Source organism: Andrographis paniculata, unplaced genomic scaffold, assembly GCF_009805555.1.
Source record: "Andrographis paniculata isolate CXL003 unplaced genomic scaffold, ASM980555v1 Contig87END, whole genome shotgun sequence".
NCBI lineage: Eukaryota > Viridiplantae > Streptophyta > Magnoliopsida > Lamiales > Acanthaceae > Andrographis > Andrographis paniculata.
This window is the reverse complement of record NW_026137625.1, coordinates 2,566,196-2,583,317: the sequence shown is the minus strand read 5'-3', so window position 1 is coordinate 2,583,317 and position 17,122 is coordinate 2,566,196. Positions and strand designations below refer to the sequence as shown.

At 33.6% G+C, this 17,122-nt stretch overlaps 2 protein-coding genes across 6 annotated transcripts; one reads left to right on the top strand and one right to left on the bottom strand.

Annotated features, from left to right (window-relative positions):
- Positions 1–107: 107 nt before the first annotated feature.
- LOC127242545 (type I inositol polyphosphate 5-phosphatase 12-like) lies at positions 108–5,073 on the top strand. 2 transcript variants are annotated; one of them, XM_051262118.1, is made up of 12 exons: positions 108–573; positions 886–1,240; positions 1,328–1,580; positions 1,698–2,493; positions 2,593–2,717; positions 2,891–2,975; positions 3,073–3,238; positions 3,341–3,381; positions 3,484–3,751; positions 3,875–3,998; positions 4,087–4,447; positions 4,536–5,073. In XM_051262118.1, exons 1-12 carry the CDS (start codon positions 127–129, stop codon positions 4,866–4,868), a joined length of 3,354 nt encoding a protein of 1,117 aa, XP_051118075.1. In that variant the 5' UTR covers positions 108–126; the 3' UTR covers positions 4,869–5,073. The 2 variants fall into 2 exon arrangements, with proteins under 2 accessions (XP_051118075.1, XP_051118074.1); XM_051262117.1 differs by having other exon boundaries at positions 3,073–3,381.
- Positions 5,074–5,097: 24 nt separating this feature from the next.
- On the bottom strand, positions 5,098–8,055 carry LOC127242546 (ankyrin repeat-containing protein At5g02620-like). 4 transcript variants are annotated; one of them, XM_051262119.1, is made up of 5 exons: positions 7,676–8,055; positions 7,352–7,507; positions 6,700–7,244; positions 6,214–6,623; positions 5,098–6,130 (listed from the first exon to the last, which is right to left on the bottom strand). In XM_051262119.1, the coding sequence occupies exons 3-5, from the start codon at positions 7,136–7,138 to the stop codon at positions 5,270–5,272; spliced, it is 1,710 nt and encodes a 569-aa protein (XP_051118076.1). In that variant the 5' UTR covers positions 7,139–7,244; positions 7,352–7,507; positions 7,676–8,055; the 3' UTR covers positions 5,098–5,269. The 4 variants fall into 4 exon arrangements, with proteins under 4 accessions (XP_051118076.1, XP_051118079.1, XP_051118078.1 ...); XM_051262122.1 differs by having other exon boundaries at positions 7,357–7,507; XM_051262121.1 differs by having other exon boundaries at positions 7,352–7,502.
- Positions 8,056–17,122: the final 9,067 nt, after the last annotated feature.

The window sequence follows — 17,122 nt, the reverse complement described above, 5'->3', positions numbered from 1 at the left end:
CGCAATGCTTTCACTCTCCCATTCTGACTTTTTCCTTAGGAAATTCGGTAACCCTAACCTTGCGCAGAGATTCCGTTGCGACGGTTATGAAAAAAGTTCTGGAGGAAGGGCAAACCCTAATCGAAAATGGAGGAGGACGACAGGCTGGCGTTGGCGGGGATATCCGACTCGCCGCCGCGCCGGAAGGCGCAATCGATTAGCCAGCAGCTTAGGACGAGCACCGGCACGAACCACAAGCGCCACCACCAGCTCCGGAACCGGAGCCTCAACGAGAACCGGATTTCGAACCACCATCCCGCCGGCGGCGAGAGCGGCGCCGGGATATATCCTCGTTCCGCGACGTCAGGTCCCGTGGGGTTCGTCAGTGATCGCCTCGTCGATTACCGTCAGTATAGCCAGGGAATGGGTGCAGCGGAGGACGGCGGCGGCGATGGCTCTCAGAATTGTCCGCTGACGGAGTTTACGGCGAGCGGCGGTGGAGCAGGAATATTTAAGGTGCCGAAGAGAGCGCCGGTGAACCCTAGCCGCCCGCCGTGCGTCGAACTCCGGCCACACCCTCTGAGGGAAACTCAGGTACGTAGTATTTTCCCCTTGCTTTTTTGCAGTGCATTTATTTCGATCTGTAGCATAAATTCGACCAGTGACTTCATACATAACATCATCGACATAGCTTGAACACCATGGATTGCAAACTTGTTGAATTGCCTGTGAGAATTTCAAATTGTTCAGGTGTTGTAACCTAATTGAATGATGAATTGCCTGAAACGCCATTGATGCTAACCACAATTTAGTAATGAGATGCTAAGCTTCTGCTGTTAGTTTGTTCTTAGCTAAGTGATATTCCGTTCTCTCTAAAATCCATTTCGATATGTCGATGCTATCCAGGTCGGAAGATTTCTACGGACAATCGCCAGCACAGAAACACAGCTATGGGCAGGGCTGGAATCAGGAGTGAGAGTATGGAGCTATTCGGATACATACAAGCCGGGGCTTGGGGTTGGAGGGAGGTTGCCGAGAGGCGACGAGGATGCAGCTCCATTTTGCGAATCAACAAGCACATCCCCAGCAATGTGTATGGTTGTCGATCAAGGGGCTAAATTGGTGTGGAGTGGGCATAAAGACGGTAGAATCCGATGTTGGAAGATGGATCTTGAGCTCTCCGATGACAATACTTTCGAGGAATGTCTTTCCTGGCAGGCGCATCGAAATCCTGTTCTTGCCCTGGAGATTTCTTCTTATGGTGAATCCTTTTTCATTCTATAAGGTCCTTTCAAAATCCTATTATTTAATTTCGTTTCGTAAGTAACTTTATGGCGTGGATCTATAGGCGATATCTGGTCGGGGACTGAGAATGGATACATAAAAGTCTGGCCATGGGAAGCTGTGGAAAAATCAATGTCTATGTCGCCGGAGGAAAAACATATGGCTTCTCTGTTGGTCGAGAAATCGATTATTGATCTCAAAAGCCAAGCTGCGAATAGTGGTCCTTGTAGTATTCCTTCTTCCGATGTTAAGTGTTTGCTATCCGATAACGTCCGAGGCAGAATCTGGGGTGTTTGTTCTATGGCCTTCTCGCTATGGTACTGTTCTAATCTGCATCTTCTGTCTGTTCTAATCCAAGTTATATCAAATTATAGTTACTACAATATGTATTGTTCGTTCTTGGCAATTTACTCGGTGATTATTTGGTTCAACAGGGATGCTCGTACACGAGAGCTTCTAAAAGTATTCAACATAGAGGGCCAGGTGGAGAATCGAGTCGAGACGCCAACAGCTCAAGATCAAGGGTGCGAAGATGAGACAAATGTTAAGGTCGTTTCGAAGCCTAAGAAGGAGAAATCGCAAAGCTTTTTGCAGCGGTCTCGGAACGCTTTAATAGGCGCTGCAGACGCAGTTCGCAGAGCAACAAAGGGGAGTTTTACCGAAGAGAAGAAAACAGAAGCTATAGTGCTTGCATCCAACGGCTCTATCTGGACCGGATCTTCGAATGGCTTATTGATCCAATGGGATGGGAATGGCAACCGTTTGCAAGACTTCACTCATCATCCTTGTGGTATTCTATGCTTTTGCTCGTACGGGTCGAGAATATGGGTTGGCTACGTGAGCGGTATGGTGCAGTTGCTCGACCTTGAAGGAAAGCTTCTTGCAAGCTGGGTGGCGCATAATGGATCGGTTATAAAGTTAGTCGTAGGCAATGGTTCGATTTATAGTTTGGCAACTCATGGTGGTATACGGGGATGGAACATTTCGTCGCCAGAACAAGTGGATAGCATAGTTCGATCTGAATTAGCTGACAAAGAAATGACGTATACGAGGTTGGAGAATATAAGAATCTTAGTCGGGACATGGAATGTTGGCCAAGAAAAGGCTTCTCGTGATTCCATCAAGTCGTGGCTCGGTTCTGCAGTATCGGATGTTGGCATCGTAGTTGTTGGACTGCAAGAAGTCGAAATGGGAGCTGGTTTTCTAGCGATGTCTGCCGCGAAAGAAAGCGTAAGTAAGAAATGTTTAAGAGTTTCTTTAAACATTTATAGATTTGAATACCACTTCATAAATGTTCGATTTCATCATAACAGCTATCGGTTATTTTAGGTAGGGATCGAAGGAAGTGCTACCGGCCAGTGGTGGCAAGATCGCATAGGTGAAGTTTTGGACGAAGAATCTATATTCGAACGTGTGGGTTCTCGGCAATTGGCTGGTCTAATGATAGCAATATGGTATATTTTCGCATTGCTGCTGTGTTCATCGCATTTTCGATGTATGAATAGAATTGTTGAAGCCTATAACTATCATACCGATGCAAATTCTGCCAATAATTTCGTTCGATAAAGTTCTAACATAGTTCTTGTTTATATACATCTTCTGATCATTTGTCTGTTGTTCTTCTCAGGGTGAGAAAGACTCTCCGGACTCATGTTGGGGATCTCGACGTCGCAGCAGTTGCTTGTGGATTCGGCCGCGCAATTGGGAACAAGGTAACGAGGTTGTTTCATTTCCCGATCAAAGTTTAGGTCTATTTTTTTCTCGTAACAAGCACGATGTAAATCAGTTCGATACTTTCGACAAATGCAGGGAGGGGTTGGTTTGAGATTGAGGGTATTCGATCGAATCATATGTTTCGTGAACTGTCATCTAGCTGCTCATTTGGAAGCAGTGAATCGTCGAAACGCTGATTTCGATCATATATATCGGACGATGAATTTCATCCGAGCATCTAGCAATCTCGGCAACGCTGCTGGTATGCTGCGCAACCTGTACTTGTCTTGCACTATTGTCTTCTCCACGTATTTATTTTGGCTGCTTTATTCTTGTGGCTGGCCATGGATCCTCTGTATTGCAGCCAGCGTTTCATCTGCTGCTCAGATGCTTCGCTCCCCAAATGTACGCCGTGTTTTTGTATTTTGAATGTCGACCACGACTTCTTCCCTTTTCTGCTTTCTTATTTTCGATTATCGTCTTATTGCGATTTTGTTACTTCTATAGGTCACAGAAGAAACTCCTGATGAGGACAGGCCAGATCTTGCTGAAGCAGATATGGTCATTTTCTTCGGCGATTTTAATTATCGCTTATTCGGTATCTCATACGACGAAGCTAGAGACTTCGTTTCTCAAAGGAGCTTCGATTGGCTCCGCGAGAAAGATCAGCTGAGAGCTGAGATGAAGGCTGGTAAAGCTTTTCAAGGAATGCGCGAGGCGATCATCAAATTCCCGCCTACTTATAAATTCGAACGCGGAAAGCCTGGATTAGGAGGTAATGTCTTGCACTTTGGATTGATGGTTAGTCGATTAGTTCCATTTCGAGAACTATTTTTTATCGCTTGGATTGCGATTATAGGCAAAAACTCGTGTGATTCCTTTCATTTTGTTCGCGTAGGGTATGATTCGGGTGAGAAGAAGCGAATCCCGGCATGGTGTGATAGAGTATTGTATCGGGACAACCGATCATTCCCTCTCGAACAATGTAGCCTCGTCTGCCCTATTGTGGCTTCTATATTCGAGTAGGTTCTTGTACGTTGCCTCGATTATGTTTCGATCTGAGATACCTTAGTTTTTTGTAATAATCGTTTTGTTCGATTGGTGTCGAAGGTACGGGGCGTGCATGGACGTGACTGAAAGCGATCATAAGCCGGTGCGCTGCAAGTTCCATTTGGAAATTGCTCATGTCGATCGATCAATAAGGAGGGAAGAGTTCGGGACTATACTTCAGTCGAACGATAATATACGGTCCAGCCGAGAAGCACTTCGATTTGTTCCCGAAACGAGCATCAGTGCCGAAAGAATCACTCTACAGAACCACGAATCATCCGGTTTGAAAATCACTAACAGAAGCGGGAAAGACATCGTTTTCTTTGAAATTAGATGTCTCGGCCAATCGATCGCGGCAGAGGACGAAGTAGCTTCCGATGTCCTCCCCAGAGGCGCACTCGGTTTGCCTCGATGGCTCGAGGTATGTTTCCTATGTACATATCGCAAAATTGGTTTTCGAAGACTACGAATTCCGGAAATTATTATTATCGATCGAATTTGTCCTACAGGTCTTTCCTGCTGCCGGCATGATAAATCCCGATCAAGCTATAGAGATCTCGATACGGCACGAAGACTTCCATGCGCAGGAAGAGCTCGGCGGTGACGGGTTTCCTCAAAGCTGGTGGTGCGAGGACACTCAGGATAAAGAAGTGGTTCTGTTAGTGTCCGTACGAGGAAGTTGCTCGACGGAGGCGAGGACTCATCGAACAATTGTGCAGCACCATTTCTCGGGCGATATTTGCGTGAATTCGAAAGGCAACTTCTTGGGGGATCTTTCCGCGAACCCGAAGGGCAATGGTAGCACAAAGCGCAGCGGAAGTTCCAACCGGAGATCTCACTAACACGTATTGAACATTCGTCGATAATTATTTCATGCAGCAAAATATACATATATAAGAGGTATATTATTTTCATTCCTTCTTATCCTCTAGAGATGAGATGAGATGATCGTTGATCATGTATTGATTTAATTTTAACTAAGCAATTAGTTTTTAGTTTAATTGTTGATAAGATAATGTAGTTTTAGATTTCGACCTTTCGATTCGATACTTATTTTATATACAAAACATCTATGGCTAATAGGAACCTCTTGATCTCCTACCGTACATATATTGCAAGTATATATGTATATACGGAGAGAGAGGGATATATATTGTGTTGTATAGAAGTTTCCGGAAAGTTCGCTTCCGAGCGCCCGTCCGACAAATTCGAGCTTACATCCGACGTATATACCTAACCTTGTCTACACGGCGTACATCCTCTTATACCTTTCGCTATACATCTCCGGGTCCGACGCCATAGACATGGAGAAGGACCGCGAAAGAGTCCCGTTCCTCCTAACACTCTTCATCTTCGAATCCTCTAGCCTGTGGCGAACCACGCAGTAGCACATCGACCCGATCGTGGCCGTCATGATCGTGCCTCCGACCACGGTGGCGTAAACAGCCAGCCACTGCTCGTGGGGGCCAACGACGATGTAGGTGAGGGAGATGAACGCGATGGAGATGAACAGACAGGCGAGCCACATGAGCTTGTTGATCACGAACATCAGCTGCTTCTTCGCCTTGTGCTCGATGACCACCAACGACGTCTGCACCACCACCACGGCCAGAGAGATGAACAGCGCCACGCTGTCGAACAGGATGAAGATGAGGAACGCCGTGTCGTTGGCTATGTGGGCCTCCCCCAACGAGTACCCCGGCGTCTCCTCCTCCACGTACTGGCCGGGGACGGTGAAGATCGCGGCGAACGCTACCGTCGCGATGAGGACTGCCACGACCGTCGCGGAGGTGATGGCGTTGTTGAGGCCCTCGATGTGGAGTTTCTTCACTTTCTTTGCGATCTTCCGGACGCGGAACCCGGTCTGGCGCGTCTGCTGGAGTTGCGACTCTACGTCGTGCTTGATGTCGCTCACCGTCTGCTTCAGCTGCTTCGCCGCGCTCTGTGGCTTCCCGTGATCTTTCGAATGGACGGCTCCGGCTTGTTTCAAAATGGCCGCCAATTCCGGCGTTCCAAACTTCTCGGCGATGTCTAGAGGCGTCTCCCCGATGCTGTTAGTCGCGTTTATGTCGATACCCTCGTTTTGTATCAAACATTCCACAATCTGTCGAACGCAAAGCATCGCAGATATGTTATAGTCGACTCGTTTAATAAGGCGTCGATTATAAATGAAGGTATAGCCGTAACCTGATTACGGCCCTTCCTCGTTGCGATATGGAGCGACGTGTTCCCCTTGTTATCCTCCAACCGCAGCACGGACGGATCGGGTTTGATCAGCTCCGCGACGATCTCGACGCTCTGTCCCTTGACGGCCATATGCAATGCAGTCTGGCCTTTCCTATCGGTCCTGAAGCTGATGGTCGGATCCTTTTCCAATAGAGCCTTGGCCACTTGCAAATGGCCCATTCGGGAGGCCGTGTGGAGCACGGTCTTGCCGTTGTTTCGCGCAATTTTGGCAAGGTTTGAGTCGATGTCGAGAAGCAGATTGACAATGTCGACGTGCCCCTGCGCTGCCGCCGTGTGCAAGGCTGTCGAATTCGTCGAGTCCGTCGTCATCACCAAGCTCGGAAAGAACCGCAGCAGCTCCTTCAACACCTCTGCAGATTTATAAACGGATTAATTTTGTTCGAAACTACGGCGGCTTCAATGGAGGCAGGGGAAATCGGAGAGTACCGAGATGGCCTTGTTTGGCGGCGACGTGGAACGGATCGAAGCCATTGTTCGCGGGAATAGACGAAGTCTCGACGTCGGAATGCTTCAAAAGCTCGCCGACGACCAACGTGTGGCCGTTCTCGGCGGCAGCGTAGAGAGGAGTCTCGCCTTCGCCGTTCTGCTTTGACAGCAAATCCTTGGCGCCGGCGCCGGCGGATTTCTGAATGATTTCTTTAACTTTCCCCAAATTTCCCGACCGAGCGGCGAGATGCAGCGGAGAATCGCCGCGCTTACCGGGAGAATCTTTGCTCCTCCGGCGGTCGCCGCCGAAGCTGAGCTGGCGCTCCATTGCTATACGGAAACTCTTCTGCTTCTCCATTAATCCTCTGAAGCTCTTCTGCTTCTCCATGAAACTCTGCTGCTTCTCCAGCGTACGGAAGCTCGTTTGCTTCTCCATCATCACCAATCCACAAATCTCGTCCACACTTGATTAGTATCGAAAGTTTTTCAGTGTCTAAACATTTCTTAACTTGAGGCGATGATTCTGAAACCCTAATTGACGGTTTCTGCGAGATCAGAAATTCAAAGAAAACTAGCTGACTTTCTAGAGAAATCCAAAAACCTATAGATTAGAATACTCCAGAAACCTTTCTAACAGGAAGAACAAAATTACCTAACTGGAAAGATCAACAGCCTCGCAGTGGCAGAAATCTCTCAAATCATCAGAAAGGAATCCTCTATCATCATCGTCATCTTCATCGATTGGGCAAATCACAGGCTCGAACAACGAATATTCGGCGGTCGGTGAGATGTCGCTTTCGCTACTGCTCTGCAAAACAAACAAATTAAAGAGAAGCGATCAGATCAAAACCGCTTCAGAATCAGAATCTGTGTGTATGTATCAGAGTAAAATCATCGGGAAGAGAAAAACAGAGAATAATTTGAGATTGGAGGGGATAAGCGCGAAGAGCGAAGAGAAGAGAATCAGGCAAACTACCTCTCTCTATTTTTATTTCTCTCTCTCACATGTGCCACAGAATCATTGCCGTGTTTTTGTATTACAAAATAATGAAAGAAGAAGGAGAAGAAGAAGATGACGACGAAGAACTCGCTTATATTATATCTCTGTCCAATTCCAAAATTTCAATTAGATAGATCGTGTGGTGGTTTTCATCACTTGTCTTCCTGATGATTGATGATGGGAAGATAGAGAAAGGGGGGGATGAATTGGGATTGGAATGATAATTTTAAGGACGGATAGAGAGAGAGAGAGAAAAGAAAAGGAATAAAGCAAAAGAGTGAGCGAGTAATTGAGGGTTAGTGGAAAGGCTGACCCGCCATGGATGCCGACCTTACCTCACCTCAAATACACAGAGAGAAATATATAGAGAGAGACACAGAAACACACAATCAGTCAGTCAGTAAAATGATAATATCATCTTTGCCTTAGGCAGGTGTGGACCCCACAGACATGGAGGGCTGAACTGAAAAGAAGGTGACGAATTTTTATTTATCTATTTATTTATTAATAATTGCGTTTGGATTTACGAATATTTATTACTCCTTCAGTACATTTCTATTTATTACTCCTACACGTCTTGCTTTTACTACTATATCGGGAGTACATTCCTATCTCGTAATAATAAACTTTTTATTTTTCTATTTTACTTCGTTCTATAATAAAATATTATTTTTTTAGTAATATACTGTTTATCTAACATTATAAATACTTTTACAATTTACAATATATTACACAAATATCATTACATTTATATCAGACGTATTAATAAGGTTATTTAAGTCATTTATATTTTATTTCTACTACATTCAAATATAATACTTATATTTCTAAAACTATGTGCAAAAAGCAAATGGATATTTAGTTATGAGACGGGAGGGAGTAGTATTTTTGTTATATACTATCTTCGTCCCAACAGAGTTGTCTTGTTTTTTCATTTTCGTCCGTTGTCTTGTTTTCTTATTTAGTAATCGTGGTCTCGCTTTATAATAAAATTATTCCTATTTTTCTAAACTACCCATAATTATTAGTTTAACTTATTTTAAAAATAATTCGAAAAACAAGAGTATTTTAATCTTTTACCTTCTACTTTATGTTCACTTTTAATATTATTATTCTTTAATTCTCGTCTCACTCCCAATAAGACATTTTTTTTTTGGACAAAGGGATTATTTGAATATATATATATATTATCTTTATTTGGGTAGACAGAATATAATTAGTAAATAATCAATAATGTATTAATAAAACTAATTATTATATAATAAAAATAATTTTTTATTAAGATTAAAATAACTAATTAATATAATTTTAAAAAAATCATATATTAAAATTTTTTAACTGATATTAAAGTGTATAAAATTCTTTTCCAAAAGAATAAAAATGACAAAATAAGCAGAGGCAAAAAATAGAAAAATGAACATGATAGTGGTAAATGAGATTGAGGAAGTATTTTATATTTATATAATCCGATGATATAATAAATATATAATTTTAATAATATAATAAATACTCCTTCTGTCCAAAAAAAAAAGGTGTCTTATCGAGAGATTGCACAAAAATTAAGGAATAACAGTATTTAATTGAGAGTGGGTATAAAGTAGAATGTAAATGACTAAAATGCCATTGGTTTTTAAAGGATTTTAAAAAGTATGTTAGAGTAATAATTATGGGTAGTATGGAAAAGTATAAATAATTTTGTTATAAAGTGGGAACCACGGTTACTAAATAAGGAAACAAGACAATTGTTTTGGGACGGACGAAAATAGAAAAACAAAGACAAATCTTTTGAGACGGAGGGAGTAAATTAGTTCAGGACAAATAGAGTGATCAATTATAAAATACTCTTTTAGCTTACACAAGTTTTAAGTACAGTGTAACGAGTAACTAATTAAAAAGTGTATTAATAAAAATAATTATAATTTAATAAAAATAATTATATATTAAAATGACTAAATAGTTTAATTAAAATATTTTTTTTATAAGTAATGAATTTTAAAATACAATTAAATATATAATTATATTTCCAAATGACAAATTATGTGAAACGGAGAAAAATAAAAAAAATAGACAAATTAAGTGGAACAGAGGAAATATATTTTCTTCGTCCTATTTACTGCTTTCTACCTCGCATTTTATGTCATTGTTTTTTTAAAAAAAATAATTATATATTTTAATTTTATTAAAAAAAATTTAATTTTAATTAGATGTATTAATTAGTTTAATTTTAATTTAAACTAAACATATATTTTTGTGTTTATAGTAATTCGATTACACTAGACTGCGGGACAAAGGGATTACAAAATGATTTGTGTAAATAAAAATTATACTTTTTAAATTGATAATTAAGTGTAAATAAAATTAAATTGCTTCAAATAATAATTAATTTAAGAAAAATATAAAAAAATATAATTTAATATTTAAAAAAAATATAATTTAATAAATTAACGATATTATTTTATTATTTAAACACTATTGTCTATTTCTCATAACATTTTATAAAAAATAATTTTTTTATAATATAATTGAATAAAAAATATTTTTATTTATTTATAATTAATATAAATTAATAGTATTTTTAAATAAGTAGAGAACTGTAATATAAATATAAGTATTTATTTATTAAAAAATAAAATTAAAGTAATCTTGAATGAAAATAATGAAAGAATAAAATGACCGGGTTTTTATTTTTGAATAAAATTAAAGAGATAATATAAGAGAAACCGTACACTTAAAATGTTACTTTCTCTATCCTAAATAATATGGATATATTATTATAGATATGATAATTTGATATGAGAATTTAGGTAAAGTATAATCAGTAAATAATTAAGAAGTATAAGTAAAAATAATTATTATATATTAAAAATAATCATCCGTCCCACGTAATTTGTCATTTCTTTTTTAAAAAAATTGATTATACACTTTAATCATATTTTAAAATTAAATTTTAAATTTGTTTTAATCTTAATCTTAATATAAAATTATTTTTATAATAAAATAATTATTTTTACTAATATATTTTTAATTATTTACTAATTATACTTCTTTTAAATTCTCATACCTATAGTAAAAAAAAAACACAATAAACGACAAGGAGAGAGTAACAGACACGATAGCCGAGACGGAGAGAACAATACTCCCTCCGTCCTAGAACTATAGTGGGTAGAAAACATGGGTAAAAGACTTTTTTTACCTTTGTGAGTGTATTAGCGTAAAAAGTAGTAGCAATTGTGTAATAATAATAAAAAAGTAAGAGTACTTTTATAGTGATATGATTATTTATAAAAATAAAACTATTTTTTAAAACAGATAAAAATAGTAAATAAAACTATTGTATTGTAACGAAGGGAATATATATTTTTAATTATATTTTACTTAAGTATAATTAATCATGATGTAGAGTATTTAACTTCAAATTTTTTTTGGAAACACAACCCCGACAATGGCCTACTGTCCTACACTTCCGACCAGAAATAAATTACGATTTACTATTCCCTCCGTCTAATGTAATATGGTTGTATTACTATAGATACGAGAATTTAGGTAAAGTATAATTAGTAAGTAATTAAGAAGTGTATTAGTAAAAATAATTATTATTTAGTAAAAATAATTATAGATTAAGATTAAGATAAATAAATAGTTTAAATAGAATTAAGAAAATTATAAAATTTAAAAATTAAAATGCGATTAAAGTGCATAATTATATTTCCAAAAATAGAAATGACAAGTTACGTGGGACGGACGAAAATATAAAATAGTGACAAATTATGTGGGACGGAGAGATTATTATTTTCCTTATTTATTAATATTCTGTTATTCATGATATTATTTTATACAGTATTCCATCTCTAAGATATTTTGGGTTTATTATTATAGATATGAAAATTTATATAAAATATAATTAATAAGTAATTAGGAAGTGTATTAGTAAAAATAATTATAAATTAAGATTAAAATAAGTAAATAATTTGATTAAAATTAAAAAAATTATAAAATTTAAAATTTAAAATTTAAAATGTAATTAAAGTGTACAAGTGATGTGCGATGAACATAAATAGAAAATAGAGACAAATTATGTGGGATGGACAGGATATTTGTCTTGATAGTTGTAATTACTGTGCATTATTATACACATCATGGTATGGATATAAACAACACATCATTTATATCAACTATATTATTCATATAAAAAATAAAAATAATATCATAATTATTATCATTAATTTAACTCTATTATTTTAAATATTGTATCACTAATCAAATACGTCAAATTCTTCCCGAACAAAAATAGTACTCACTCCGTTCCGCAAGAAGATTTTTTAATATTAGTATTATATTGTATTGTAGTAAAAAAAGACAAAAATACCTCTATTAGTATGGTATAATATAAAAGTAATGACATTTGTGTAATATATTGTAAGTTAAAAGGGTATTTATTATGTGAAGTAGGTAGTACAATTACTAAATTAGGAAATAGTAACCTTGTTTTGGGACGGACGAAAATAAAAAATAGTAACCTTTCAATGGGCGGGACGGAGGGAGTATATTGTATTTTTATCTAAAGTGTGTATAATTGTTTTTATAAAGAATAATATAATTTCAAAGGAAAAACAATATATTTTTATATTTTTTAATTTTTAAATTTGACTTATTCATACTAGGGAAAAGTGAGTGGGAGATGATAAAAATTGTTGAATAAATTTTCAAGTGAATAAATTTCACTTGTAATAATTAATAAAATTGCTAAATAAGTTGACTTTATTCGTATATAGTAGAAATTTGTCTAATTCAACGGATTCAAACTCGACTAACCAAAGTTTGACTCAGGTTAAAATATATTCCCTCCTTTCAGTAAAAGTAAAATTATATTCCCTCCGTCGTTCAAATCTATGTTCATTTTCTTTTTTGAGTTATCATCGAAAAATATGCTTATTTTTCTTTTTAAGTAAAAAATTATTTCACTTTTGTACTGTTTTTTATTATAAAAAAAAATTAATAATTATTGTTCACTTTTATTAAAATCCGCATCCGATCAAATGGGTACACATTTGTATGACGGAAGGAGTATAAATTTGATTCGGCATGAAAACTAAAAGAACAATATTTTAACGTTAAAATGGGTTGTAGGTAAAAAATAAATTAAAATAGAATACCCATTCTGTCCCTTTTAAAATGAGTCATTTAGGTTGTGTTTTTTTTAGTGAGTTTGAGAAAAATTGGTTTGTGTTTAATATTAAAATAATATTTGATGCGATTTTTTGTGGGAGAAAAAGTGCATATATTTTGAGAAACGAAGAATCAATAGTAAAATTTAGAGAAATATGGTTATGAGAGATATACCAATTTTGTAATAAATTAATAAATAATACTCCCTCCGTCTCACATTGGGTGTCTTGGGTATTGTAGACACAAGAATTTAGAATAAGTATAATGAATAGATAATTAATAATATATTAGTGAAAATAATTAGCCTATAATATAAATCATTTTAAATTAAAATTATGATGACTAATTAATTTAATTAAAATTAAAAAAATAAAAAATTTAAAATGAGATTAAGATGCTTAATCATTTTCCAAAAAAGGAAAGTGAGATGAGACGTGAGACGGACAGAAACGGTAGACGGGACGGAGGAAGTAGTATTTTATTGTTTAGTGAAAATGTGTAAGATATTTTGACATTTTTACTATTTACTTTCTGTATAAAATAATTGTATATACAGTGATATGTTTGTAATTTAAATACTTTAAGGGTGTTTTGGTATTACTGCACGATTAATTTTACTATTAAAAATAATAATAATAAAATAAGTATTTTTGTGTGAGACAAATAAAATTAATAAAAAGAATATTTTTAGTATTACTGTATGATTAATTTTACTAGAAAAAAAATTGATAATTTTGAATTGGAGGAACAAAAATAATAAAAAAATATTTTAAATTATAGCGGAGGGAGTATGAAATTTATTAAATGATAAATAAAAAAATAGTAGAATAGGTAGAAAATTAGTAATAATTTTGGTTATTATTTGTTAATAAAAATAATAAAATTATCTATGGATAAAACTATTTATTATAAATGGCATGTGCATAACTTTAGCACATAATAAAAAAAAGGAATAGTTATTATCTATAATGCTCAAAAGTATTATTTTTTCATTTTTCATTTTTTTATTATTTAAACTTTGAAATATTTATTTTTCGTTTTAGTAATTATAAATACTACTTCGTCCGTTATAAATTAAAATACAGTTTTTTTTTTAATTATTTTTGTCTTTCTCAAAAATATCTTTCTTATTTTATAAGAAAGTAATTATGCACAAATAATAAAATATTTTTAATTTTTATTTAAATTAAAAATATACCATTATATATATAATTACTTTATAAATGGAGTCGAAAGACAAAAATATAAAAAATTTTCATATATATTTTTATTGACTAATAAAAAATACTACTTCCTCCGTCCCACATATCATGTCCACGTTTGCCGTTTTTGTCCGTCCCACATTTCATGTCACTTTCATTTTTTGAAAAATGATTACACACTTTAATCTCATTTTAAACTTTTTTAAATTTATTTATTTTTTAATTTTAATTAAACTAATTAGTTATCTTAATATTAATTTATAATTATTTATATTATACGATAATTATTTTCACTAATACATTCTTAATTTATTTAGTAATTATACCATTTCTAAATACGGTGTCTACAATGTAGCAAACACAGGTATGTGAGACGAATGAAGTATTATTTTTTAATCTATATACAAAATCGGAAACGATTCATTTCAATTATGACGGAGAGATTATTATATTAAATTAATATATAAATGTGAAATGCGCGTATCACAAACTATAGTTAAAACTAAATACTCCCTCCGTCTGGAACTAAATATTCATTTGTTTTTTCACGTAGTTTTAGAAATATTAATATTATATTGGGATATAGTAGAAATAAAGTAGAAATGACTAAAATAATCTTATTAGTACGTGTGATATAAAAGTAATGACATTTGTATAATATATTGTAAGTTGTAAGAGTATTTGTAATGTTAGGTAGATAGTACAGTTACTAAAAAAGAAAATAAATACTTTATCATTGGAACGGACTAAAATAAAAAAAATTGATACTTTATTATAAGACGGATGAAGTATTTAATTTCATTCCATGCCGAGAAACAACATTGCTCATCAGCATACCATTTCTAGTAAAACTTCTTTACAATATATATGTAAATATATAATCATTTTGTTTAAATTATTAGTCACTTTTCAATAAAAGAAAAGTAATAAATTATGTGCTTTTTTGTAATATATATTATTTTATTTTTAATAAAATAAATATTTGTTAAACTATATATCTATTTTTTTTTTCAAAATATTCAATCAAATTCATATTTCATATCCAAAATTTACTTTTTGTTTTTTCATTTGAATTTCAAATTAACATATCTAAAAAAACACAAACAAACATGTTCATTTTATTATTGGTAATGATTGTCATTATTATCATTATAATTTTTGTATGTTGGAGGTATGAACGCGTTTAAATTTATATTACATTTTTTTTTTTTTTTCTAGAAAATATCACGGTTGAAAGCGTGTGATGTATTATTATTATTATTATTATTATTATTATTATTAGAAAATAAGGAAAAATAAATAAATAAAATAAATCAATAAAAGTAAACGTGTATATAGTGATTAGACAAAATTGATAGTGACTGTCACTAATCTTTACTCGTCTCTGCTTTCTAAAAATACAAAACAAATATATATATATATATATATAATATTGTATATTCTATAATTATTAATATTTACACCATTAGTAGTAATTTGGATTTTTTTTTTCTTTTTTTTTTTTTAATTATATGGCTTTACAAAGATAAATTTGATGAGACAAATCCATTTAAAAATATAAATGCATATAGCTTAAATTCATATATGTTGTCAGTTCAAATAGAAGATATTTATTTTCTTAGTTTTGATCATTCTTAACATAAAAAATTTGTTAAAAAATAAACATATAATCAAATATGTTAGCGGAAGCGGAATTTAAATAAATTTTCAGCCATTGCTAAAAATTAAATTTGTTCTCAATACTCTCTTCTTCAAGCAAACAGTAGATTGAGAGGATGTTGCCAAACTTTGGAATCCGTTGCCAGATCTTGAAACCCTAACATGATGTTGCCAAACTCTGGCTCTCAAATAGCGATTGTGTATTTTGATTTTCTGAGAGTAGTTTTAGTAACCCGTATGTGAGATTATTTATAATAAAAAATGTCACTTCTCAAGTATATTTTGAATGTGATAGACTTAATGGGAGAAAAGTGGGCACAATTTAAGGTTAGTTTAATTATATAAGATAATTCAAAATAATCAAAATTCAAATATGATTAATTAATTAATTAAACTAACAAAAATGACTCTTTTCTTTCAAGTCTTATATATATTTTTGTTTCTGTCTGTCTCAATTCAAAAGTATTTATTTTATATTTCATTAAAAGTAATTGTACACTAGTACCATAATGAGAGCAGATTCTTAGGAGGAGTTACCCGAACAATTGCTCAAAACCTCAACTTCAAAACGACCTATTAAAATTAAAATTTTATCTCATATTTTTTTCAACAATTATCTAATCTAATTTTAATTTTAAAATTAAATTCTAACCATAATTTTTCTAAAATTAATCCATTGTCGTGGCCTTGAGAATTCGTAAATCTCATAATTTTTATTAGATATATTAAAATTTAATTTAAATTTTATCTATTTTTTTTTTCTACAATTACACCGTCCAATTCTAATTATAATAAACTAACCAAACTTTTTATAATCTTATATTTGTAGCAATTAGAATTTATAGTTATTATTATTATTGAGTTATTGGCTTTATAAATCAAAATATTGTAAAATTTTATAACAGTCAAGATATTTATCACGAACTAGGCTCGGCAGTCCACTTCCACACCAATCGGTCATCTCTTACCGGACACATATATTTTATTTATTGTATATATAATTAATATAAATTTTTTTTATGAAATTTATTATTATATTATTCGTTGATAGTATTTTTTTTTGAAAAAAAAATCATGTGTTTACCAGACCTATCATTTATTTTTACTCAAGATCTTGAAAAAGTTCGAGACGGCCATAACCAAAATATATTTATTTTTTTATCTAAATTACAAACGTACTATTACACATACAATTAGTTTATAGTCAAATGACAAAACTTAAAATTATTTTATTAATTTTCATTAACTAATAAAATACTATTATTTATTTAATCTACTACAAAAGTCCAAAAGCCCTTTAAAGTGAGACTGATGGAGTATTTTATATTCTAGTAAGTGTTTACTGCTATATATATTAGAAATATCATCAAATATTCATTTATTTATATAAATATAA